This window comes from Pelobates fuscus, chromosome 6 (assembly GCF_036172605.1).
Source record: "Pelobates fuscus isolate aPelFus1 chromosome 6, aPelFus1.pri, whole genome shotgun sequence".
Taxonomy (NCBI): domain Eukaryota; kingdom Metazoa; phylum Chordata; class Amphibia; order Anura; family Pelobatidae; genus Pelobates; species Pelobates fuscus.
In genome coordinates, this window is record NC_086322.1 from 110,651,817 (window position 1) to 110,678,934 (window position 27,118).

Sequence of the window (27,118 nt, forward strand, 5' to 3'; positions counted from 1 at the left end):
ACCGCGGGTGATGGAGGTCGTCCGGGTCGAACAGGGGGTTACCCTGTGGATCAAAAAGCGCCTTACTATCCCCAGTGGGACCCATCACCTTACCCCAGGCGTTGGCAGAGGATCCAGAAGGGGTTATACCCGTAAGGGGTAGGTCCTCACCCGACTCACCCTCGACAAAGGAGTCGTACTCCATAACATCGGAATCATCCTCCACACTCCGGTCGGTATCCGACCCATCATGCAGGGCTCTAGCCCATTTCCATAATCTAGCCTTTTTAGCCCAGCCTGGGGCTCTTTTGCGCGTGGGAGGCGCGCCATCTGAGACCGCCTCTAGCGTGTCAGTCATGGCAGGTAAAACCTGCACCGAGGAGTGGGAGCCGATATGTCTAGACTTCGCCTTTGCTTTACGGGTTACAGGCACAGTCTGGGCAGAGGAAGGGGACCCCACACCCAGGGGGGCAAGGGTTGCCAGGGAAGGCAAAATCATAGAGTGCAGTGACTGGGAAAAGGAAGAGGAAACAGCCCCCATGGCTGAGGCAATCGCCTTCTGTAGGGAGGAAGCCATAGTGGCTTCTAATAGGGCATGGAATTCCTGAGAGGCCATAGCCCCCTCAGAGTTATCAATGTTAAAATCCCCAGAGGGATCTACAGGCCCATCCTCCCTATCCTGCATGTAGGGTAACAGATACCAAGTAAATGGGGCACTGAAACTAAATTATATGAATAAGCACAGTATAGAAGGGTTGAGTAACCCACAGCAAACAGTGAAGCAAACAGGACCTGATCGTTGGTGTACCCAGGGGACCCAGAGAAACGGAGTGAGCGACTGCACGGCAGCACAGCGAGCGATTTAAGGACTGCCCAAAATGGCCGCCGCACATGGAGGAGTGCGCTCACGGCCAGGCTCTCGGCGAGGGAAGGGGCGCGTGCACCTACCCGCGCTGGCAGCCCGCGATCGGGGAGAAGGGAGCGCACCCAGCCGCGGTCTCGAGGAGAAAAAAACGCTGCGGCAGAGGGGCAGCGCCGGGTACCGTGTGGTACACAGAGGGGGATAGAGGAAGGCAGGGAAAAGAGCCAACGACTGAGGGAAAAAACCCCAGGGATCACCCAAGTACACCAACGAGATGAAGGTCAAAACACAGATGCACAAATAATGTAAATAACAATAATCAGAAAAACAAATGTACAAATAAAATGCAATGATCAAGAGAGAATGAGGAACACAATACTTAGCTGTCTGAGGAAGCAGCAAAGAAAGAGGGGAATTGTGGGAGACACAGGCCTTATATAGTCACTTCCTCTGTTATGTGATTGGTTGCCTGTGTACCTATACAGTCTTTTCTTTCATTTTGATAATATTTATATTCCTCTATCTTTGCTGCTGAGGAAATAAAGAAAGTTATGCATAATATGAGCCTCTGTGTCTTTAATAAAATTGATGTCCATTGCATGGACTATATATAACTCATTAAATCAATAACATAAAATAAATAAAGACCTACACAAAGAGACTGTGAATGGATATAATGGCCGTAGCTTTTATTTAAAGGGTTATTTATTATTTAAATGCACATAACCATTCCAATAAATACATAACCAGAATTTTATGAATCTTTAAATAAATGTAAAATCAAGCTTAAACTAATGCAAGCTGCCCTGAGAGTCAGATTTTTATAATTGTGCCTCCGCCCAACCACAAAACTGAAAGGAGAGCTTACCCCTTGCCTTAAAAGCAATGACAGATAATTGAGAGGGTGGGTGGGATGCTTGTCCTGGTAATCTGAGGGAAAAGGGTTAAGGTCGCCAAAAATGCTGCCCTATATTCAACTATAGTTCTGCATGCGCCTCCATATTGCTAGCCACGTGACCCCACTGCTAACTTTGTCCAGCAATGGACAGTTATATTGTCTGCAACAATGCCAGCTATTTGCAATTCTGCCATGAAGTATACATGCACATTCACACAATGTAGGAGTTTATTCACTAAGTACTAAATCGTTTTCCAAATTAGACATATACAGTTGATCTAGAAAATAATTCCAACTCGGCAATAGTTGCAGTTTGGCTATGTTACCTGAAATGTTGCTGTTTGGTTTTCAGTTTACTACTATCTGCTGTTAAGTGAATAAAACTGCACATATGTACACATTACACACACGCACAAATACATTCACATAACATACACATTGAACATGCATTCAATATAACTTGATATACAAATTACATACAGTACCCTCCACTAATATTGGCACCGTTTGTATTTTTATTTATGGCCCCCACAAACCGTGCAGGGGTGGGGGCCGGGGGGGAGGCCAGTAGGTAACCCCCCAATTCCAATTTATGGCCCCCACCAACCGCTCCAATTTATGGCCCCCACCAACCGCTCAGTAGCCCCCCCCCTCCCCAATTTTTATTTATGGCCCCCACCCACCACGCAGGGGTGGGGGTTGGGGGGGCAGTAGGTGCCCTCTTATTGGTAATTAGGGCCCCCACCCGCCGCTCAGGGGTGAGGGCCGGGCTGCTCATTGTTTAATAGATATGTCCCTACTCGCGATATAGCGAGTAGGGGCGATATAGCGAGTAGGGGCATAATTTAATAATACTAAGTAACCAGCTTATATAGAGGCTGGGTCACATGCTGCACTGGCCAATCACAGCCATGCCATTAGTAGGCATGACTGTGATGGCTTCTAAGGGCACACGAGTCAAACGCTTGTTGATTGGCTGCCCTGCAGCCTTTCAAAACGCGCCATTAAATCGCCGAACACCGAACTCCAACCCGAACATACACTGATATGTCCGTGTTCGGGTCCGGGTCCAAAAAACAATGTTCGGTACGAACCCGAACTTTGCGGTTCGGGTTCACTCAACTCTACTCATGTTTTATTTTTACTTTTAGCGTGGCTGCTGGCTAGCAAGAGCTGGCCTACTGCCACGTTTTTGTTTTTTTAACTATTTCCCTGCAGGCTGCTAGCACTGCCAGGGGGAATGTTTACAATGTGGGTTAAAATTTTAACAATCTGGTCCTGCATTTTTAGCCTTCAGATCCAGATTTCAGCTGTTTAGTTAAATCTTAAATCTGGTGGACATTCCCAATTATTTGAATGCTGCTCCACAGAATCTGGACTTTTGTGGACAATTTGGACTATTGTGTCTAGATTTTGTGCCTAAATATCCCCTGATAGATTCAATACTCTTTGCAATTCTGTGCAGAGGCATTTAGACTTTAGTGAATAACCCTGCTTTACTTCTTGTCTTACTAGAAAACTACCGGTATTTCCGTTCAGCTTCTTGTTAATACCCCATTAGATCCCAGGGCACACACAAAAAGAACACCTTCTCACTAGTCTAATCATTACAGTGCAAACCTAGTAGTTTTATTAAAGAGACATCTGAGTACATCTCTTTTTCAGAACTACCGGATAACATGGAAAAGAGACTGTGCTGCAGCTAAGCTGATTCTTTTTTTTTTTCTGTTTTAAAAATAGAAAGTGCAGAGTGCAGTGCATCCCTTCCCCCAATGAGTGTCCAATGCACCAGCCTTGTGTTAGTGAAAAGACTTTAGTGTTGTTGACATAGAGTACAATCATTCTTTTATCGGAATGCCAAGGAGGAAATGCATGCAGAATCACCCTTGGGAACGTTGTTGATCCAATGAAGGGAGAGATCACTATAACGCAGAGCAGTAAGCATGTCTGTAAATGCTGCAACACAGGACAGTCACAAGAGGAAAAGAAGCCTAGATACTCCAGAAAAGTATCCGGCAAAGCGTAGAGCAAACTGGGGCATTCTTACTAACCAAGGTCAGTAGAATTTCACTCTGCGTTAGGCCTGTAAGCTATTTATATTGGCTATGAAATCTGATTGTATTGTGGGAGCCCTGTGCTTCTAACTGTACAGGAGCTATGCTTATGTGTTCTATTTGATGATTCAAAGTCAAGTTGCTCTATAAATAATGCATCATTCAAAATTGTGGTCGCTGCGTCCTATAAAATCACATTAAATTCCCAGATGTCATCAGACATCGCAATTATTGAAAGGCAAAAGCAGAAAAAGGTAGAATATCAAACCCTCTTTATACATAGATTGTAAGCTCTTACGACAAAGATTCTCACTGGGTTTTTTTTTATGCTGCTGCTGAACTTTTCAATAACAACTCAATATTTTACGTTTCCTACGACTGTTGGTTGTTTTTTTTCATGTGTGTGCAGTGGCGTCGCTAGGGGCGGGGGGGCAGAGGGGGCCATGGCCACCCCTACATCATGCTGTGCGCCCCCTTGGGCCCCCCCAAATGCCGGCAACTTGCTGGCCATGTTCTTACATTCTATTACCTCAGACTGTAACAGTCTGTGACAGCCCGGGGGAGGGAATGCAGGACAGAGCAGCTCAGCTGGAATGGTGCTGGGGGCTGTCTGTGGCCGGAGGGAACACTGACAGGCTCCCCGGTGCAGGCCACGCCCCAAACGAAGCCCCGCCTCCTGCACATAAGCCCCACCCCCGCCGTTAAGCAGCAGAACATGCTGCTCCTGGAAAAGCAAGAAGATGACTGTCTGACCACCAGCAACAGGTAGGCTTGATGTGTGTGTTTTTATCTACTAGTGTGGAAGCTTGTGTGTGTGTGTGTGTGTGTATGGACTCGGCAGTCTGTGTGTGTGTGTGTGTGTGTGTGTGTGTATGGACTCAGCAGTCTGTGTGTGTGTGTGTGTATGGACTCAGCAGTCTGTGTCTGGACTCAGCAGTCTGTGTGTGTGTGTGTGTGTGTATGGACTCAGCTGTGTGTGTGTGTATGGACTCAGCAGTCTGTGTGTGTGTATGGACTCAGCAGTCTGTGTATGTGTGTGTATGGACTCAGCAGTGTGTGTGTGTGTGTATGGACTCAGCAGTCTGTGTGTGTGTATGGACTCAGCAGTCTGTGACTGCTGCCTGGAGAGGTTGGCATGGCAACAGGGGATACAATATTTGAGGGAACCCTGCAGTACTGTTTCTAGTCGTCCTGTAAAGAAAAACTGCAGTTACCATCTTCAAAATCATGACACAAGCCCCTGAAATGTCCAGAGAGTCCCTACTTACTATGTTGCAGGCCTTCCAGAGGACCCACGGCGCTGCTGAATAGAGTCCAGGATGCCCGGGACTCTTAGGAGGGGTTGGTGCAAACCAGAGGATGTCCCCCATCAAGATTTTCCCCCAGTCCGGTTCAGAAGATCCATGGCTGAACCCAAAATCTGCAAGCAGTCTGGGGCAGAATCCTGGCATCGGAATGAGGAGGAGCAGTGATTGGAGTGGCAGGCATCAAATGGCCCGGTCGGGGCCTAGGAGACAAGATAGCGGGTCCCAAGTTGGCGTGGCTGGTGAGGTGAGGTCCTGCAGTCCTCACCCTTCTTTTCCGGCATCGGAGGAGTGACGTCAGGGCGTGCGGTTGCACGCTGGAAGAGGTGGAGCGCCGTACGCCGGAACACGGGTGGTGCATACGTGACGTAATCGTCTGGGAACGCAGAAGTCACAGGCCACTGAAGAACCTTGAAGTCTGGGGGAGGTTGGAAGCGGGAATTCTGGGGAAGAACACCACTGGCCCCCCAAAAGTGGCACTGGTCAGCGGGTGCAAGTGAGCCGGTGGAGGAGCTCACCGGTGCCGAAATGGTCGGCTAGGGAGCGGGGAGGGATGCAGGACTCCCCTCCAAATACCCACACCAGAAGATCTGGAGCTCTTATAGGGGTTAGCCTCCCTGCTGCAAGGAGGATCGGATGTGGAGCTGATTGGACCTGCTCCAGAACCGTGAGATGGAGTGCGCTTGCGCTTGGTTGGGGGGATTATAAGGTGTACGGCGGACAGTGCTGGTTTAAGTATGACCAGCAGTTTAGGCAGAAGATGGCGGTGTGGCCGCACCTGGATTTTGGAACCTGGTTACAACCTTTGGTTGCTTCTAATGACTCCCTGTCATCCATCAACATCGTCCTTTCCTTTGGCCGCCGGTGCTTCTGGAGGAGCGTTGGCAGGGCACAAGAAGGGCAGCTGTTGGCTCTTCAACGAGAGCCACTGCAGGTGGTACAGCACTTGTCGGTTTCAGCATGAGTGCTCCCACTGTGGTGGGGCTCACCCAGCAGTTAGATGTTTTAGGAGAGGGAAGCCGCTCCTTAGGGCGGCATCAAAGGATGACGTTCCTCTGGGGAGGACCCCAGTGAGGGCGGAAAGAATATTGCCATGGCTCGCGCGGTATCCCAGGCGTAGGGACGCACGGGTGTTATGGGAAGGTTTTACCAAGGGTTTTCGGATCCTACTTACTCTGTCGGGAGAGGCATCGCTTGCGCACAATTTGTCCTTTGTCCGGGATAAGTAAGGGGTGCTGCCTGCTAAGCTGAGAAAAGAAGTGTTGATGGGACAGACGGCGGGTCCTTTTTCCAGTCCTCCGTTTGATACTTTGTGGGTGTCCCCTTTGGGCCTGGTTCCTAAGAAGCAACTGGGGGCATTTCGGCTTATTCATTACCTGTCCTTTCCATCGGGTTAACGACGGGATATCGAAGTAGGATAGTCGGTTCCGATACGCTTCGTTTGATCGGGCTCTGGATCTCGTTCGGAAAGCACAGCCAGGGGCCCTGATGACTAAGTCGGACATTCAGTCGGCTTTTCGGTTGCTGCCATTTAACCTTACCTGTTTTCATTTGTTGGCGTGTCAGTTTCAGGGGGATTTTTTCTATGACATGTGCCTTCCCATGGGTTATTCGATTTCTTCTTTTTATTTTGAAGTTTTTTGTTCTTTGTTGGAATGGATCGTGGAGCAAGTGACGGGCTTCTCTCCCCTCCTGCACTATCTCAACGACTTCTTGTTTGTTGGTCCGGCGCATTCTTCATGGTGTGAGGATTTGTTGGGACAATTTAAGGCGGTTATGCGAGATTTGGGGGTTCCAGTGGCAGAGGACAAGACGCAGGGCTCAAGGACAATGATTTCCTTCCTGGGTATTGAGATTAACTCCATCAGCTTGGTTTTTAATTTGCCTGTGGACAAATCCTTACCACCATGTTCGATCAGGTGAGGGGTGCTCGGAAAGTGCAGTCAAGGGTTTAAAACAGATCGCTAATGGCTCAATCTCATACGTAGCAGTTGCTATTTCAAAATAATATAAGTATATGTGATTTATTTATAGATGAAGGTAGAATATCCTTACGATTGTAAGCTCAGGGGCTATCTAACAAATCAAAGAGCTTCAATTACAAGATCTCATCTCACAGACAGGGCCATCTTTAGCTTTTGTATTTGTCTGTGTATATTGTACTCTTTATTTTCCCCAATTGTACAGTACTGCGGAATATGTTGTCGCTTTATAAATACCAGTAAATAATAAATATATATTCCAGGACCTTCCAAAGTATGAATGCTCCAATTTCCTTATTTCTGTGTGCATGTTTGTATTTATTCCCAGAAACTTGCTTTTCACCCACACACATGCTTGCTTATTTGCAATGGGAGTTAGATTACAGTTTACTAAATATAGCCGCCCTGCTAATCACATGAACCTGGAGCAGAGTCCAATATAAGCTAAATATGGCACAAACATGAGTCGTTTTTTAGTACACAGTGAATGGTTGGAGGTGCCATGGGGAGATGGAGACTTAGGTATATTGTGATGTTTAATCTTTGTATTGGAATGAATGGAACATTGATTTGTTTACACTACAGAGAGTTGCAGCAATGGGACTCACGTTACTATACCCTAGAAGACTTGGAGCAAGCTGATTTCTAAATATAGATTCTATTTGGAGATTATCAACTACAGCCATCCTGCAACCTGTTACTTGCTCTAGTACTATTACTTTTTTTTATTTACTATGAACATTTCATCTTGTCTGCTTTAATTAATTTTGTGACTACTGATATTCTACACTACTGATTTGTTTTTTAATGATCATCTTAATTGAAAATTGTGCTGTATAATGCTGTATGTAAGTATTGGGCACATGCTTGAAAATAAGCAAAATATTCTGTTTGTACAGTATAAACCTTACTGTGATATATATTATAGTAAGGGTAAAGCTATATATATATATATATATATATATATATATATAGCTTTACCCTTACTATAATATATATATATATATATATATATCTTTATTCTTACATTCATTTTTTTGTGTCATGCACAGAATGTTTCACTATTCATGAAATTGTGGGAAATGCCAAAAATAACAAAAAAAACAGATTGCACATTTTAGGCAAAATAATGTGCCATTATTTTGGCCTACGACTTTTTTGGCAGTTCTCTACATTCCTCTGTGTAGTGAACTAACCCCAACATTTGTGTTTGTTTTTTGCCATTCTTTGTTTGAATAGGTTCTTTGTGCCATGCATATGTTTGTCTCTTTAAAAGACTGCTAAAACTCTGTGGCACAAAGAACATGTCATTTGTCTGTTGTTACAAGTGTGAAAGACCCTGTCTCTCTAGCAGATAATTTCAGATTCCGTAGATGATGAACAGGAAAGTGTTTGGAATGCCGCAGGTGTTATCTTGGATATTGATTCAGGTTTGTTGTATTTCTGTATTATTACTTTAAACCTTACAATCCCATCAATGTCAAATGAGAACTATATCTCTATTGCGATGTGATATTTTGTGTCAAAAAATGCATTCATGTGAACTCTTTGAATATATTACATGTTCGTTTTGACTTATTCTTTTTCAAACTTACCTGTAGTGTTTATGTGCCATTTCTTTATATAGCTTACAGTTAAACTCATGCATTATGAGGCTAGCAAAGGTGTTGTTACATTAACATGTCTACGTGGAGGCTGCCTACCAGCCTACGTGGGGGCTGTAGTAGGCAGTTTCCCTTAATGCTTGGTAATGAAGCAGGTAATTAAAGGTAGAATAACCAATTCATTCACAAAATTACTGGCAATTTTCTAGCATGACCTACACATTTAGGGTTGTATTCACTAAACTCTAATTTGTAGCGACCTGATATTGTATAACAAACTGATATTGTATAATTTGGGCAAAAACAGTTGATGCCGAGAAAATTATCCAACTCTAACACCATAGTCACAGGTTGCATATTTAGGGTTGATAAAATATGGTTTATGCAATGATTAAACATTTAAAGTGGATACTTTACAAAAAGTACTTTATTAATGGAACACTATAGGGTCAGGAACACAAACATGTATTCCTGACCCTATAGTGTTTAATCCACCATTTAGGTGGCTTGCCACCCCTTAGTCCCCTTAGAAAAGGTGAAAACGTACCTTGTTTCCAGCGCTACTTGAGTCCGCCAACGCTAGCCCCGCCCCGCCTCTTTGGTGACATCATCAGAATTGCCATTGGATTGGCTGATATTGGCAAGGAGGTGGGATGGGGGTGGGGCAAAACTGTTTTGGCTATTCAGCACCTCCTCATAGAGATGCATTGAATCAACGCATCTCTATAAGGATTCAGCATCCCCATGCAGAGTGTGGAGACGCTGAACGGCAGTGCTGCCTACTGTGCAGTACTGCCCCAGGAAGCAACTCAAGTGGCCATCTGAGGTGTGGCCACTTGGAGGTGTCCCTAGGGGGCAATGTAAACACTGCCTTTTCTCTGCAATGATTATAATCACCAGGACAACTACATTAAGCTGTAGTTGTTCTGGTGACTATAGTGTCCCTTTAACCCCTTAAGGACCAAACTTCTGGAATAAAAAGGAATCATGACATGTCACATATGTCAGGTGTCCTTAAGGGGTTAAGCAAAGTAATATTAAAATTACAAAAAAATAAGCTTCGCGAAAATCACAAAATCGGCATGCATGTTTTTGTAGATAACGTACGTCATCGTTGGAGTCATAAACCATATTTGTTCATGGAGAACTGAATCATAAGTAAGGGGAATTAATTTTTTTCTTCATTCGTCTGGAACACACTGTTGAGTGAGTGTGCCTTGTTTAGAATTTATTGTTCATTTAATAGTCTGCTCTAAGTATTGGGGAAGCGGCATACTGTGTATATTTTTCTTTTACATGCTACAATTTTTCTAAAACTGTTTGTTTGTGGAGGACTGGTATACAATACTTGTATACATTGTTTCTTGTCCATATTATTTCAACTAAAGAATTCTAATTTATTTTGCATGCATGATTTCTTTTGAGATATATAAATATGGAATTCAGACCATTTACAACTAGAAATTGACATCACCTTACATTACATAGTTACATAGTTGTCTAGGTTGAAAAAAGACTAAATACCATCAAGTTCAACTCTGAAATCCATTCTTTTATGATGTCGATCCAAAAGAAGACAAAAAACCCAATTGTAGCCATTTTCAGTTATGCTACAAAAACAGAAAAATAATACTTCTTGACTCCATAATGGCAATCCGATTTCTCCTTCGATCTATAACCTGTTTACATATACTGTATATCAATTGTTTCCTTGAATATTCTCTTTATGCAAAAAAGCATCCGTTCAGTACCATTACAACTTTTTTTTATGTCATCCTTCTATCTTTATGCTGTATAACTTAAATACATGTTTAGCAGCTAGGTTGTCTATAGCATTTACGGATCCTTCAGATTACTTTTTTACTGTCACTTAACCGTCAAACGTTTCACAGATACAGCTTATGGAAAAGCTCAGTACAGGACTTATTCACAATTTACCTTCTCTCTTGCTAAACTGTGTTTGCAGATCTTAAAGGGGCACTCTAATCACCATAATCTCACCAGCGCACCATGGTGATTGGCGTTGCAGTTGTCTCCAGACGCATACCACTATTAATAGTGGACCCCGGACACTTACCTGTGTCCCCCTGATCATCTGTGGTCCAGACCATCTTCACAGATATAGCTAAAGCAGACATTTCTAGTTCCATATTAGTGATGTCAATTCAGTTTGTGTGTGTTTGAAAGAGATTCATTAGTGTGTTGGATAAAGCTGATGTTGCTAATGCAGAAGGAGATATTTTGCTTTAAGAATTCTCATGGAAGGGGCGGGGCCTGACCGCCAACTCGAATGGTCGCACACAACAGCAGCTCCTGCAACCCTCAAACTATAAACCTACAAAAGCAGATCTTACACCTGATTAACGACCAGCAGTTGTGGTCCGAGGCACAAGGGAGCACTGGCTCAGAGGAGAGGCTTGCAAACCTTTTGTTTTAGTCCCTCGAGACGATAACAGTCGTCCCTACAGGATGAGGCCTACTCAGGTGGTGAGTGGGGTGGACGGCCGCTACCCCGCTATCCTGCCCGACTGTATCGTGCTGGACTCCAACGGATGTGCAAACAGGGCCCCGTTCCCCCCCCCCCTTGGGCCGGTGGGGGTGATCCCGGCCCACACGCTGTAGCCCTTACCGCACCAGTGATCCCACTGCCCAGACCACGAGGCCCCACTAAAATGGCGGCAAACGCAAATCCAGCAGCTCGCAATGGAAACCAAGCTATCTTTCCTCCCTCGCTGGTTCAGGCCCTTACACATGCAAGGCAGAAGCCACATACCTGCATGAGGCAGCCTGACAGGAGGGATCTCCGCGACACACCACTCCGATGCTTGCCGGATCAAAACTGCCACGACGCACGGGCTCACATGAGGCAAGGTACGCGAGGAGACAGCACCTGACAGGCACAGCATGAAACATCACCGAGCGACTCAGACACAGGCTTACCGAAGCGTTTGGCTCACCCTACCCTCGATCTAGACCGCAGTGCCTTCTGTGACTGAGCTACAGCTCCTGCAGACAGCCACACAGTGACAACGCGGAGGGTGAGCTGTAAGGAGCCCAGCACACAACACCCTAGTCCTCGACCTGGTCCAGATCGTGATGGACTTATACCTAAGACACTTGAGGCCCTACAGAAGCAGCTTTGGATGAAGCCCGGCAAGAAGGGGGACTTTCTCAATCTCCCCAGTTATCCCAGGGGATGACTCCTATAATCTTAACTCATAATACCTGCTAAATCAACAGTTTTTCTTTTTTGTTTATCTCTCCTTCTACTTTTTTATTTTCCATATCTGAAGGCACTCTCAATAATCAAACAGTCAGTTAGCATATTCAAATTCAGCACCCTTGTGGGTTCAAGTTAACCTGACCAGCACAGCATGTTAACCCCTCATGTATCACCTACCTTATTGAGCTTACTCTTAGGCACACAGCCAGTAAAACTAACACCAAGACATGTCATCATCCAACTCTTTACATATGTGACATGCTAGAAAACTTGAACCTGTTTATAATATGCAAATTAAGCCTACACACTTAAGCCAGGACGCGCACAAGCGCTACTCATCTTGTCATCCAACTCTTTAACTTAGCGACACGATAGAAAGTTTATGAGTGACTATTTAGCCAAGCTGATTTAGCGCAGATTAACCTAGTAGCTTCGACGGTAACGAGCAAGCAATGTTGACTCATGTTTTGTTTCTAGAACCATATATAAAAATGTGCACTGCTCAAATGCCAAAAAAAAAAAAAAAGAATTCTCATGGACTGGGTGATCCAAGTGAGTGCCAAACCATTTGACCTGCCAAGCACTCAATAAACCCTTCTCTAACAAACTATTTAATCCCCCTACTTTAACCCTTTGTGTCACTATACCCCACTCCCTCTAGCATGTAAGCTCATCGAGCAGGGCCCTCAACCCCCTCTGTTCCTGTACGTCCAGTTGTCTGATCTCAATTATGTGTCTATTAGTCCACCCATTTTACAGCGCTACGGAATTTGTTGGCGCTATATAAATAATAATAATAATAATAATAATAATAATTTGAAAACAGTTTGACTCTTAACAGTGTGAAGACACCAGTAGATTGGTTATGGCTCTTAGACTACCCTTTAATCTATCTCCACACACATACAGATGAAAATGCTGAAATGTTATAACACATGGTAATATTTTTTTATTCTACAGAACCAAAAGTGTGTTAATGATTTGTGTATTGTAGGATCTTGGGCGGACCGATCACCTCTGCATGAAGCAGCTAGCCAGGGTCGTCTGCTTGCCTTGAAAACATTGCTTTCACAGGTAGGTCGAAGAGAATACTGCACTTCCTAATGGAAGTTGCCCTTACACACAAATTATATAACTATGAACTATGTATTTTGGGAAAATCGTGCTGCTTAGGTGTTCTGGAAACTTTATGTTAAACGACTTGATTAAAGTTTGAATGGTTCATGAATGTCTCCAAAACTTTCAAAAGTAATTATTTTCTCTTAATACATGGTTCACTGTTCTTTATATTATGTGTATAAAGATGCTATTTTGGTTAGGTTAGTGTGTTAGGCTTGAAGTTTAGGTTAGTAGTAGGGTTGGAGTTACGGTTAGTGCTATAGGGTAACAGTACATACGCTGCAGACTTGCGTGTTTTATTGACACCCAGACTTTACCAGCATCTTTGCCCACACTTACCTGGACATTTCTGGCAAAATATTGCTGATTCTTTCAATTTCACAAGTTAAACACTCTGGGCCTATTTTCCAGAGCCCTTTCTTGTTTCTTGCACCAAAAGCACTTTTATCCCTTTACCTATTTGATTTTTTGCTGGTTACCTTGATTTTGTATTTTGAATATTATGACAACTGGGTTTCTGATTCTTGGCTAGTTTTAAACCTTGTTATTTTCAGTAATCTGCCACACAAAACCACTGTCCTATTTGATAGGAAACTGATCTAAACATTGCAGTAGGTTTAGGCGGCTGTGTAATCGCATTAGAACTAAAGGTAGCATGTTAGGGTAGTAGGGATAATGGTAGTGTAAGTATTAGGGTGGTGCATGGGTTAAACAACACATAAGATATATGTATAGTCCGTAATAGTAGCTGAAGAATGGACATTGTGACTATCACTTCTTCGATAAAACCTCTAGTTCAGAGCTACCATTACTATTTTTGGTTTGCACATTGAGAATGCAGATTCTCATTTATTCATATTGCCAGTTAAAGGAACACTCCAAGCACCAAAACAACAACAACCTGTAGTAGTCAAGCCAATTGCTAACAGTCTGACTTTTTACCTGGGCTCTACTTGACGCCGCTACCTCCTTCCATGGAGAATGCTCAGACCTCATATATAGTGAAAAGTCTAAACGGTACAAAACAGCTTGAATAATTACAGTGTGTGTGTGGGGGTGAAAGAGAGGCAGAGCACCATAACCACTATGGTGTGTTGAAAGTGTTATTTATGGTATGTGTAGTGTTCATTTTTTATTTATTTTTTCAATTTGTATTTTATTCGATTTAGAATAACATATACATCTTTTCCATTATATTCGATTAAGTATACAGTGTGTACATATTGATGTCATAATGGGTATATTATTGGCAACGGGTAAAACAATAGGGATCTGTGGCCAGATGTTGGTCATTCTTAGTTGCCTTTATGGTGAAACTAGGTGACCAAGTCCTGTGGACCATTGTGTCATAGTGTCCTTTAGAGGGTCTTCGTGCTCCTTCTGACTCTGTGTGGTCTCCGCTACTTGTTGGGTCTAGATCTAGCAACCTTGGAAAGTGGAGTTAGCCTCTTTATGGTGCTGCTGGACAGTGCACTTTGCCGGTTTTCGATGGTTCTCTCCTGTTGCCCTTGATTCTTGGAAGGAGGTGATGTCCTTTGCTGCGACATGTGTGTCAAGCCGGCCTTTTGTAGGAAGGTCTCCAGGTCATCCTCTGAAGTGAACTCGTATCTCTCTCCCTCAACTTCTGTGAGGAGGGACCCCTCTATGCCCCAGCGGTACCTGATATTGGCGTCTCTTAGTGTCCTGGCCATAGGTGCCAGTTGTCTTTTCTCTACAAGTACGGAGAATGGTGTGTCTGGGTATATGGCTACCCTGTGGCCCTCGATTAATATTGTTCCCAGTTCTCTGGACTTAGACATTACGGCAGATCTCACGGAGATATCCTGAGTCAGCACAATAACATCTCTGGGTGCGGCGGTGGGCGCTGCAGCAGACTTCCTTACCCTAAACGCCGAGGTGATCTGAGGTAGGTTATGTGCGTCTGTGATTCCCATGGCTGTCAGGAGGTTGTGAGTATAGGTTAGGAGCTGTGTGTTACCGACCTCTTCTGGGATGCCTCTGAGGCGTAAGTTTCTTCGCGTGTGTCTGACCTCCATTGTGGTAATTGTGCGTCTAATTTGTTTTACCTGTGAGGTAAGGTCTTGTATATCTCGACTTGAGGTCTGGAGTTTTTCCTCTCTGGAGGTTTCCCTTGTTTCCAGGCTGCTGATTTTTTGCCGTACCTCCTCCACCTCTGTCTGCAATGTCTGCAGGTCGCTCCTCCAGATCTGTCTCATCCCCATCAGGAGCCTTTTTATGTCACCTTTTGTGGCAGGTGCTTCGTCTTCCTCAGACTCTGTGGTGTAGGATCGAGGAGAGGGCATTGAGTCTTCCTCCTCCTGAGAGGCTTCAGATGCCTCGGGAGTGCCGCGGGCCTCAGGCGCCATCTTGAGTCTCTGTGAGGTCGCAGGCCTCTCGAAGGCCAGTCTGATATCTGGCTGCTGGGGCTTGGTCGGATCTTGGTGCCTCTTATTTTTCTTCCCCATTCTCTCTGCTTGGGGGGTGTCTGTCTCTCGGGTTGGAGCGATTTTGCGGTATTTTCGGTGGTTTTACTCTGGGTCTGAGCGGAGCTCCGTGGGAAGACGTCCGCTCAGTTTTGTCGTAGGCCACGCCCCGTGTAGTATTCATTTATAGGCACACTGTAAGTAGCAAAACTACTTCATCTTAATTGGTTATTCTTCATGCTTTCACAGATATCGCTAAAGTATGCATGTATGAGTGCCTTGTGTGTGTGTAGGGTCTAATGCCTTATCATTTTTTACTTTCTTTGCTTCGCAGGAAGTATTCATAAACAATAACTTACTCAGAAAAACAGTGAAAAAATGATTTCCAATATTTAAAGTCTTTACATATGTTACATAAATATTTACATAATGCAGCATCATGGAAATAGTAAAACTAAACCTATGTATAAACATTTTTTGTTTGACTGCAATTTCTTGTAACTGGGATCTGTGAGTTCTTTGAAAGTAACACCACTAAGTATAACATTGAAAATTACTTGTATGATATTATTATCACATGATGCTCCATTTTCGTTTACAATTAGTAAAAGACATCACAATCCAGCTTACCTTTAATTAGGTTACTTAAACCATAATTGCTAAACAAACATTTATATTTGTAGAACGTAGACATATTTAAGTTGGAGTATTCTGACACATTCATTTACATATTTCATTGCCAACCACTTCTAAATCTGCTGGTTATATATTAAAAATATTATTATATTTAATGTTTTGCATTTTTCACGTTTCATTTTTGTCAGGAATTTCACAGACCTTGCTGTACCCCTTACATAAAATCTCAGATTTGTATTTTGCTATTGAGTACAATAATGCCCCACATGTAGAACTCTGCCATGTTATTGGGTCAAATAACATACATGCCAACTACAGTTTTCAAATTTCCAATTTTTACTGATTAATGTATGGATCCATGTTCCTTTTGGGACAATATAGTAGCTCCAAACAGCACTCTATTCCCTTCATAGCATATGTAGCGGACCTCAGGTAACTCGACTAGTTACCTCTGCTAGTTCTCATCTCAGCCAGACTGGAAATTTGTGTGATTATAGCTCGGGTTCCCCTAGTAACTAGATGAGACATAGTTCTGGGAGTCATCTGGTTTATTCCGGCCAAACATACAGAATTTATACGCAGACCCTCAGCATGGGATCTCCATCCAAAGTCATACAAACTCTTACCAGGCGTTTACCAAGACCAGTAACTCAAATATCTCTCAGTTACAGGGAGACAAACAGACAATACAGAAAATCCCATAAAACACCTCCAATTTATAAAGGAACCCACATGTGTTGTATCCCCGGATAGCCTGGATCTGAGCACCCAAGTTGTCCAAATAGTGCTTACATCTGTTCGGTGGAAGGAAATTGCCACCGGGGTAAAGTTCTGACCAGCCGACCACGACGTTGAAGCCCAATATCGTTCCATAGAGAAGGTGACCGTGGCCGGTCAAGTTCGGGAGTTCCTGTGCAAACACCAACGAATGCTCCCACTGGCTTCTAGAGTATATTTCCAAATTATTTTAAATGCAACAGAGATTTATTCTATATAAAAGAAATTGTGGAGAATTTTAAGCCAAACATACCACAGATGGGGCAACCTTATGGTTGTTGTTATCCTAATTATCTGCTGACATTGCGTGGACAGTTTACATGAAAATACATTTTAAAAACCATGAAGTGCTAATTAAAATTCGACTAAAATCAATTGTCTCCCACAACTAGGGCTACAATGTGAACACACTGACTATCGATCATGTAACTCCATTGCATGAAGCTTGCCTGGGAGATCATGTTGGATGCGCAAGAACTCTACTGGAAGCTGGAGCAAATGTAAGCCATACGACTTAATAAAGCTCAGATCACATTAATATGCATTAAAAAATTCTGACATCACATCCAATTTTCAAGTTTAAACTATTTGTTTTTTTGTGTTAGGTATATGAGCTATTGATGTAAGACAGGTCTGTATGCCCTTACATGTTTTGTTCAGTTACAAAATTAAATGGTAAATTTCGCTATGAAGAGAGAAAAAAAAAAGAGTTTTGTAATCGTGAGACAGTTATTAACTAAAGTGAGAATTGCCGGGAATTCAAAGTGTATTTAAAGTGACTCAAATTTATAGCCAAAATGAAAACAGAATTGAAATGGAGATTTTTTTTAAAACCTGGGTATTTTGGGCTAAATTTTGAAATCTAGCCCAAATTCCCGGCAGCTCTCACTTTACTGAATAACCCTGCTAACGTATTGGAGAATATTAAACCAATCTAATGATTGATGCATAATTTGGCTTTAAATGGTTATATGTTTATGTTAAACTGTTTCATTTTACTGCTTTATGGACATGTTTAGAGGAACAAATATCCCAGCCTAAACTAATTTCCAGTAACAGTTTGAACGTTCAACGTATTTTAACATGTTGCTATTGTGTTTCAGGTACTAGAAGCCAGTAGAATATTACCTAATGCAGCTGTATAGTGGCAGGCAAGGCAATGTGCATCTTTGATTGTTTGAGATGAATGTGATTTTTTTTTTCTGGTTATCTTAGCATTGGTAAAAGTGTAATCATGATCAGAATAAATTCAGGAGGCACAGGTTTTTTTTTTCCTGTGAGCTACACACTGACTAGCATATTTCCTAATTCGAATATAAATGTATTCAAAGTGGTAAATACTTATATTATATGACCCACAGAATAAGAAACACCTGTTTTGTTTTGTTTTTTTGTATTGCTCTTTTACCTTTCAGTTGACACTCATGAGCCCCATTAAAATGTAATGGGTGTCTGGGAGGAGGAATCCTATAGTTCCATGAGTAGCTGAGTAACTATTTAAATAATATTCAGAACTGAGTGAACCCAGTTTCTCACCTTGGTTTGCTATTTAGTTATATCATGATGTTTGCGGTTATGTATAAAAATTGTTGTGCTCAGTTTAGGCTAATTTTCTTCTGATTTTCCTGTTCCATTTTGTTTCTATCTCAGTTCACAAATATATTGCAGACAATGTATTTAAAAAAAAAAAAAAATTACTACTTTGTCTTACTTTGTGAATGTAATCTATGGTAACAATCAGGAACAAAAGCACCCAAAAAGAGTGTAAAAAAGTGGAGTTACAATTTATTACATAAGGAAGTGGCACATGCTCACAAAACTGGTGCAAACACAAAAGCACATGCAACAGTTTTTATACATAACAATTCTAGAGCAAGTAAATCCTCTAGAGCAGAGTTCTCCAAACTCTGGTCCTCCACGTGTTGCAGAACTACAACTCTCATTATTCTCTGCCTAAATATGGCATTCTAAGAATCATGGGATTTGTAGTCCAGCAATATCTGGAGGACCAGAGTTTGGATAACCCTGCTCTACAGAATAACTAAGATGGATGGGAACTTCCTTGAAAAGGACAAACATTTTAAAAATGTTTTAAAAGGAAATGTCGCATAATGTATTATAATTTAGTAGATTCATTTGAAAACACTTTACTTCATGTCTACTCTTAGACATATTGTGATATGTTTTAGGTGAATGCTACAACCATTGATGGAGTGACCCCTTTATTTAATGCTTGCTCAAGAGGCAGCGCTAGTTGTGTGGAACTTCTCTTGGAGTATGGCGCAAAGGCCCACTGGGAATCTTGTCTTCCTTCACCCACTCATGAAGCCTCAAGCAAAGGTAATAAGTACACAGAGCTCACACAAAGCCATATGTAATTTGTCACGAAGGGCTTTAATGCCACATATATAGAAAAACTGCAGTAGGAAACATCTGGCTCTGCAGCTGTTCTTAAATTAAAACGTCTTTCTCATAGCTCTCTGAGAATAATCATTGTTAAAGGGACTTATTCACTACATGGTGATATAATAACATCAAAGTATTAGTAAAGTAGAGATATAAAACATTTTTCTCTCAGCTTGGCTATTTGGTTTAGATCTTGTTATATGGCTGTGAATATGCTAAAACTCATTGTTTAGCAGAAACTCCATAGTGCAAAAATATAAGTAGTTCGGAAAAATAGTATGTGTTAGGAAACAGAACTGGTGATGACATGGAAATAACATAAATTAATACGAGATGGAAATAAGAAATAATATAGACTGAAGAAAAACATATACCTGTGTGTATATATATATATATATATATATATTATTATTATTTTTACAGTTCAGACATATGGCAAGGTAATTGACACGATTCACCAATCCCATGCTTATGTACGAGAAGCATTGAGTCCACTCTTTTTTTTTTATACATACCCAGTGTCCAGCATCAGCATACAATAGATTCAGTTATTGAACATATATATATATATTATATGCAAAAGAAGTATGTACATTTTTTAATATTTGTTTATAGTATATATTGGTCTTAAAGACACAGTGCACCTTATTTTCTTTTTTTTCATTTTAGTGAGTGTTTTGTTTGGGCTTGCACACTGTGTGAGGTGCAGCTCTCCTTACCAATAAGTTTACTTACCTTACTTTTTTTTCTATTTTAGCACCATTATTGCTTGAGTTTTTTGTATACAGTTATTGAAGCTATTTTAGTCTGAAGCCCCAAGTTACCTAGTAGCTGTCTAATTGACAGCTAGTAGTGTTGTGTGTATTTCAAAAAGAAATCAGTGCCATTTCTTGGAAATAACACTGTTTTCAAAGGAAAGACTGCAAGTGCCCTAAAATCTATGTTCACTAACATGAACTGAATTTGGTGCTTTGACTGTCCATTTAATGATAACCAAATGGCATATTGACAGGACTGTGCGCATGGTCTATATTTAATTTTGAACAGTGAACAAGGAGCATTTTTTCTGTTTAAGTAGCATAGATGTATACGTTGACTTCTGATAGGGCAGAATACACTTTAAATATTTGTAGCATTTTTGCATATTATCACAACGTTTTTTTTTTGTTTGTTTTTTAACATACTTGGCATATTCACAAATGGTAATAGCCGAGAACTGACAATTATTAATACACAATATTATTACAATATTAATAATACAATTACATAATTATATTATTACTTTGTTTATACAGGTGATATTTGAAAAAATTAGAATATCCTGCAAAAGTTTGTTTATTTCAGTAATGCAACGTAAAAGGGGAAACTAATATGAGATAGACGCATTACATGCAAAGCAAGATAGTTCAAGACTTGATTTGTGATAAGTGCGATGATTATAGCTTACAGCTCATGAAAACCCCAAATCCACACTCTCAGTAATTTCGAATATTACATGCAATCAATAAAACAAGGAGTATACATAGAACAATATCGGACCTCTGAAAAGTATAAGCATGCATATGGACTCAGTACTTGGTTTGGGCCCCTTTTGCAGCAATTACTGCCTCATTGCAGCAGATGACATGGCTCCCCAAATCAACACAGACAGTGGAAACTTCACACTGGACTTCAAGCATCTTGAAGTGTGTGCCTCTCCATTCATCCTCCAGACTCTGGGTCCTTGGTTTCCAAATGAGATGCAAAAGTTGCTCTCATCAGAAAAGAGGACTTTGGACCACTGAGCAACAGACCCGGTCTATTTTTCTTTAGCCCAGGTAAGACTCTTCTGACGTTGTTTGTTGTTCAGGAGCGACTTGACAAGAGGAATACGACATCTGAAGCCCATGTCCAGGATCTGTCTGTGTGTGGTGGCTCTTGATGCACTGAATCCAGCCTCAGTCCACTCCTTATGAAAGTCCCCAACACTTTTGAATGTCATTTTCCTGACAATCCTCTCCAGGCTGCTGTGGTCATCCCTGCTGCTTGTGCACCTTTTTCTTCCACACTTTTCCCTTCCAAATAACTTTCTATTAATGATCTTTGATACAGCACTTTGGGAACATCCAACTTCCTTCGCAATTACCTTTTGAGGCTTTCCCTCCTTATGGAGGGTGTCAATTATGGTTTTCTGCACAACTGTCAGGTCTGCAGTCTTCCCTATGATTGTGATTCCTACCAATCCAGACTGAGAGACCATTTAAAGGCTCAGAAACCCTTTGCAGGTGTTATGACTTACACTGTGAGCCTAGAACATTTCACCTTTTCACAATATTCTAATTTACTGAGGTTGTGGATTTGGGGTTTTCATGAGCTGTAAGCCATAATCATCGCACTTTATGACAAATCACGGCTTGAACTATCTTGCTTTGCATGTAATGCGTCTATCTCTTATATTAGTTTCCCCTTTTACGTTGCATTACTGAAATAAATGAACTTTTGCATGATATTCTAATTTTTCGAGTTTCACCTGTAGTTAACAAAGAACATTGTATCCAGGCAAATTTCTAAACACATTAATTGTAAGACACATTACTGTGAGTATTATTGCTGTGGAGCTCTGTTATACACTCAGACACAACAACAACATGTAGGGACATTAAAATAAAAGAGGTACAAGGGAATTTGGCCCGAAAAAAGGTCTAGGAACACTTCGGAAGTTATGCAATACATTTGTTAAACTCACTTCTAAGTTCAGCATGAGTACTGTATGTCGCATCATTATAATATCCCTTCCTTTTTCCATCGGTTTATTCACTAAACATTAAAGTTGTGATGAATTGAAAACCAAATTGTAAAATTCAGGCCAAAATAGCAGAACTGACAAAAAATCTCCAGTTCAACTGTTGTTTTGTTTATTTTTTTTCTAACTTGGCTAATTTAGCCTAATTTGTGCTGTATTTTATAATGAATTGTTTAGTGGAAAATGCCTTTGCATTCTCTTTATTAATATAATGTCTGTTTATTTGTAGGTCACAGTGAGTGTCTGGATATATTGATCTCTTGGGATATAGATGTGGACCAAGACATTCCTCATTTAGGAACTCCTCTATATGTTGCGTGTAAAGGCCAGCATATTATGTGTGTGAAAAAGCTCTTGTATGCAGGTTAGTGTTGTAACTGCAGCCAGTTCCCCTATTTACCACTATAACGTCTTAAAGCATAGAACTTAGCAGGGCTAACCATACAGTTATCTTAGCCATAATATTATATAGTCAGTAAGAGATCCTCTATTTAAAATATATAAATAATTGATAATACAATATAAAATAAGGATTGTCTTGGAAGCAATAAAATTTGTCTTTTTAGATATTTTATTAAATACAAATATAAATATAGACATTTAAAATCCATTACAATAAGTTATAGCAGAGTTTATAAGATTAAACTATATGCTTGCAGTATCATTAAAATAGAATAACATACCCTCATTAATGGGACACTATAGTCACCTGAACAACTTTAGCTTAATGACGCAGTGTTGGTGTATAGAACATGCCCCTGCAGCCTCACTGATCAATCCTCTGCCATTTAGGAGTTAAATCCCTTTGTTTGTGAACCCTAGTCACACCTCCCTGCATGTGATTTGCACAGCCTTCCATAAACACTTCCTGTAAAGAGAGCCCTATTTAGGCTTTCTTTATTGCAAGTTCTGTTTAATTAAAGGGACACTATAGTCACCTGAACAACTACAGCTTAATGTATTTGTTCAGGTGAGATCTATAGCTCCCTGCAGCCTTTCTCATGTAAACACTGTATTTTCAGAGAAAATACAGTGTTTACATTGATTGATAGGAATACCTCCAGTGGCCGTCACTCAGACGGCCACTAGAGGCACTTCCTATCATGCAGGGCCCTAAAAAGGCCCTGTACACGTCAGACGTTTGAAAATACGTCTGACGTGTGCTGGAGAGAGAAGGCACTGTGTGCGCGCCTTCTCTCTCCAGCCTGTCAGCAGAGGAGGGGGGCGGGCAAAGACCGCAAGCTGAGCTGTCAGTCAGCTGAGCTGCGCGGTAGTGCGCAGAGGGCGGCATGAATGCCGCCCTCTGAAGTCTGTGCGCATGTGCGGCGAAGCCGCGCATGCGCACAAGGGAGCAATGACGCTTCCAAATGGAAGCGTCTGATTGCTCCCTGCTCGCGCCCGCCTATTTCGTCATTTTGACGAAATAGGGGGCGCGGCTTCACAGGGCTCCCGGCGCTGGAACCAGGTAAGTAAACAGCGGCTCCCTGGAGAGTCCCTTTAAGATTTTTTTTTCCCCTGCTATGTTAATAGCTTGCTATACCCTGCAAGAGCCTCCTGTATGTGATTAAAGTTCAATTTAGAGATTGAGATACAATTATTTAAGGTAAATTACATCTGTTTGAAAGTGAAACCAGTTTTTTTTTCATGCAGGCTCTATCAATCATAACCAGGGGAGGTGTGGCTAGGGCTGCATAAACAGAAACAAAGTGATTTAACTCCTAAATGACAGTGAATTGAGCAATGAAATTGCAAGGGAATGATCTATACACTAAAACTGCTTTATTTAGCTAAAGTAATTTAGGTGACTATAGTCTTCCTTTAACATGTCAGCCTCTCTGTCATTCTAAAATGGAGCAGTGTTTCTATCTCCAAATCTCTCCCCTGTGTCGTAACATTTAACCCCTTAATGACTGATGACGGACCCGGTCCGTCATGCGCTAAAATTAACCCAAGATTTTTTTTAATAATAAATAAGCATTTATATATGTATATGTTACATCAAATGAAAGCCCTTTTTGTCCTTAATTGCGTGTGTCCTTAAGTGCAAGACACACTTTTGAAGCTGTGTCTTTAAGGGGTTAAAGTACACTTATTTATATCTTAGGTGTTCATTAGGACCTCCCTTAGAAGGCCATAACTAAAACGTAAGGGTGCACACGTCATGGGAAATTCCCTGACTTAGGACAAGATGGCGTCTTAAAGTCTGAACATCAAACCTATTGTTTATTTGTCATGACTTAGACATCTTATCTATTACGTGCGATGGTGAGGTTCCTAGCGCTTGTTAGATTCGGGTATGGCAGCTGGTACTTCCCAAACCAGAGTCTCTTCTATCTGGCAGTAATTAGGTATAGGTTAGGAATGGGAACAGGGAAGCAGTGCTTCCCTTACCCTTTCCTGACCTTATATATTGTTTATACTAAAACATTTGGATCAACAGCAAAAACATATGTGAGGAAGGCTGAACTTGATGGACGCAAGTCTCTTTTCAGCTATCTAACTATGTAATAAAGGTGCACACACCATGGGAAATTCCACTAACTTAGGACAAAATGGCATAAGTCAAGATGACGTAGCTTAGCCTTGAAGATGTTATGCATTACTTGCTTTTGTATTAAGCTAAGACAAATTGGCGTAAACATATTATGCACTAAAGTAGGTAAAAGGTTATTGCTTAAAGAAACATGTATGAAAAACAATATGTTCCATTTATAACACCTTGTCAGTTTGCAATATCTCTTAAAGACAAAGTACACAGTTTAAAACGTGCAATATTTGCATTTGCCCATAACAGTGTAATGCAGTATATTGTAGTTTATATCATTATGTTTATTATGCTGATCTGTTAAGTGAATGCTTAAGTTGTCTCACTTTCATACCTCAACTCATATGAGCCTGTGGAATTGGGATAGGCTGGGTCCCTGAGAGAGCTAGACACAGACGCCTAGCTCTCATGCAGGGAGAACTGCTGAAGTGATCATGGTCCTAGTCCCCACTGCACAGATTGAGTGCATCTAATATTGCACTTGCAAATTGCTGCCCGGAGTGATGTGATATTTAATTTGGGAGGCTTGAACTTTTGTACTTTGTACCTTTTTCAGTAACAAGCCAATATTTTTCTAGTACATATATGGGTCCTATTATCTACAAACAAAATTGTAGTAAATTGAAAACCAATTGCTATATTTTAACCAAAATAATGACTTGGGGAAAAAAAAAAATAACAATAATTTAGTTGCAGTTCCAGCCGAGTTATTTTAGTATAACGTCTCCATTTTGGTTTTTAATTTACTACAATGTATTACTTATTATTATTTATGTTTATATACCTCCAGTAGATTCCACAATGCCATACAATATGTCAGGGTTACAAGATGATATTTAACATACATTGCTGTTTACTGTAAGATTACCACAATATACACACAGCTACTCACTGGTACAGAAGGATCGAGGGCCCTGCTTTTGTGGGATTGTAATCTAGTATCTCTGGTGTTTAGTGAACTAACCTATTTAGCTGTAATGTTTGTCACTATTCCAAATCTAATAATAATAATAATATGAATAATGCTGATAATATATTGTCTCCAAGGTGCTAATGTTCAGCGTGGAAGACATTTGGATACTCCCTTACATGCTGCTGCCCAGCAATCTAATATAGATATTGTGAGCCTATTGTTGGACTTTGGAGCTGATATCAACGCCAAAAACGTAGACTTCAAGCGTCCAGTTGATGTAGCTGCTGCGAAAAGTTTAGTGGAAAGACACTTGGTCTCATATGAAGGTAAGTGTTCGCTGTCTTTACTACTTGTACAAAAAAAAAGGAAAAGCACTGACTTTATATACAAAACATGATTACAAGCAGTAAAGCGATGAGTAGAAAGAACATATAGACATCTGTACTGATACTAAATGTAGTAATGGTAGCATTACTCAGAGCATGCATTATTTAATAGTGGTGCTGCTGAAATGACCTCACTGTATGCAAAATAATAAATACACATATGTATAATAAGTATACAAGCTCGAGTCGCCGCACACACTGCTGTTTTGTATGTTTCATGGATGCTTACAAACACCTACCGAAAGTGGAAAATATAAGGATTTATATAGTATAGACAGAATAGATTACACAAGGTACTGTTGCAGGAAATTACTGTATTTTATTATGACAGGGAATCCCATAATATAAAACCGTTTGGCCGAGAAAGGTCTTCTTATGCTAATATTATATTATTATATTAAAGGGACACTATAGTCACCAAAGAAACTTTAACTTTATTACGCAAGTTTTGTGTCAGCACGTGAGAGTCCATATGACCCCCATTTAACTATATGAAGGTTTAATATGTCATACTGCACCTGTTGTGTGGGCATATCTGCTAAATGGTGTGCAGCAATGGGCACTGCCTGGGTTACAAATAGAAAAATGTATCCACTCATTGGGATGAGGCCCGTACAGTAACTAGTTTCCACTCCACCCCAATACCCACACCTGTGGGGATTTCCAGAGGCTACATTTTAACAGTGAGAGGTGTCCACCCCCCTGCCCTCACCCATGGGACTCTATAATAATACATGGAGGGGGCATGCCAGTTCCCTTCTCTTGCCCCCACCCATGGGAGGCTAATGTAGGCTGTAATGTAGACAGAGGGCAGGGGCTGTTCCCCCTCACTTCTCACCCATTATCATCGCCTCTCCATTACCAATTAGCGTTGGGTAGGGGGTATTAATTTAATAGGGGTTGGTCATGCAAGTAGTCTATACCACAAATATTTCCTCCCCAAGTGGCTAGGAGTTCTCAATGCATTAGCAACTCATCCAATATAATTAAGCTGTCTTACCTATCCACACACACATGCCCACACCCTAATAATAGTGAGGGGAGGCCTAGGCAACTGAAAATATGTAAAAGACAATTTACAGTCTGCAGTCATATTTCTTCTATAATATTTATTTTTTGTCCCCACCAAAGACCAAAAGAAAATCTAGAATATCTCACTTTTTAGAATACAAAAAAAGATATTACCAGAGCCCAAAAACATGATAAAATAAAAACCTGATGCATG

The 27,118-nt window shown here is 41.3% G+C and overlaps 1 protein-coding gene across 3 annotated transcripts in view; it reads left to right on the plus strand.

Moving 5' to 3' along the window:
• ASB5 (ankyrin repeat and SOCS box containing 5) overlaps window positions 1-27,118 on the plus strand; it is a 66,203-nt gene that overhangs the window by 29,687 nt on the left and 9,398 nt on the right. The window contains exons 1-6 of one of the 3 annotated variants that reach the window (XM_063458157.1): window positions 3,515-3,794; window positions 12,901-12,980; window positions 17,254-17,361; window positions 19,051-19,201; window positions 22,279-22,413; window positions 25,642-25,833. In XM_063458157.1, the coding sequence (XP_063314227.1) occupies window positions 3,683-3,794; window positions 12,901-12,980; window positions 17,254-17,361; window positions 19,051-19,201; window positions 22,279-22,413; window positions 25,642-25,833 (778 nt within the window). In that variant the 5' untranslated portion in view covers window positions 3,515-3,682. Of the gene's footprint in view, window positions 1-3,514; window positions 3,795-7,525; window positions 7,602-12,900; window positions 12,981-17,253; window positions 17,362-19,050; window positions 19,202-22,278; window positions 22,414-25,641; window positions 25,834-27,118 lie in introns of those variants that run through there. The other 2 variants (XM_063458158.1, XM_063458156.1) reach the window with 2 other exon arrangements.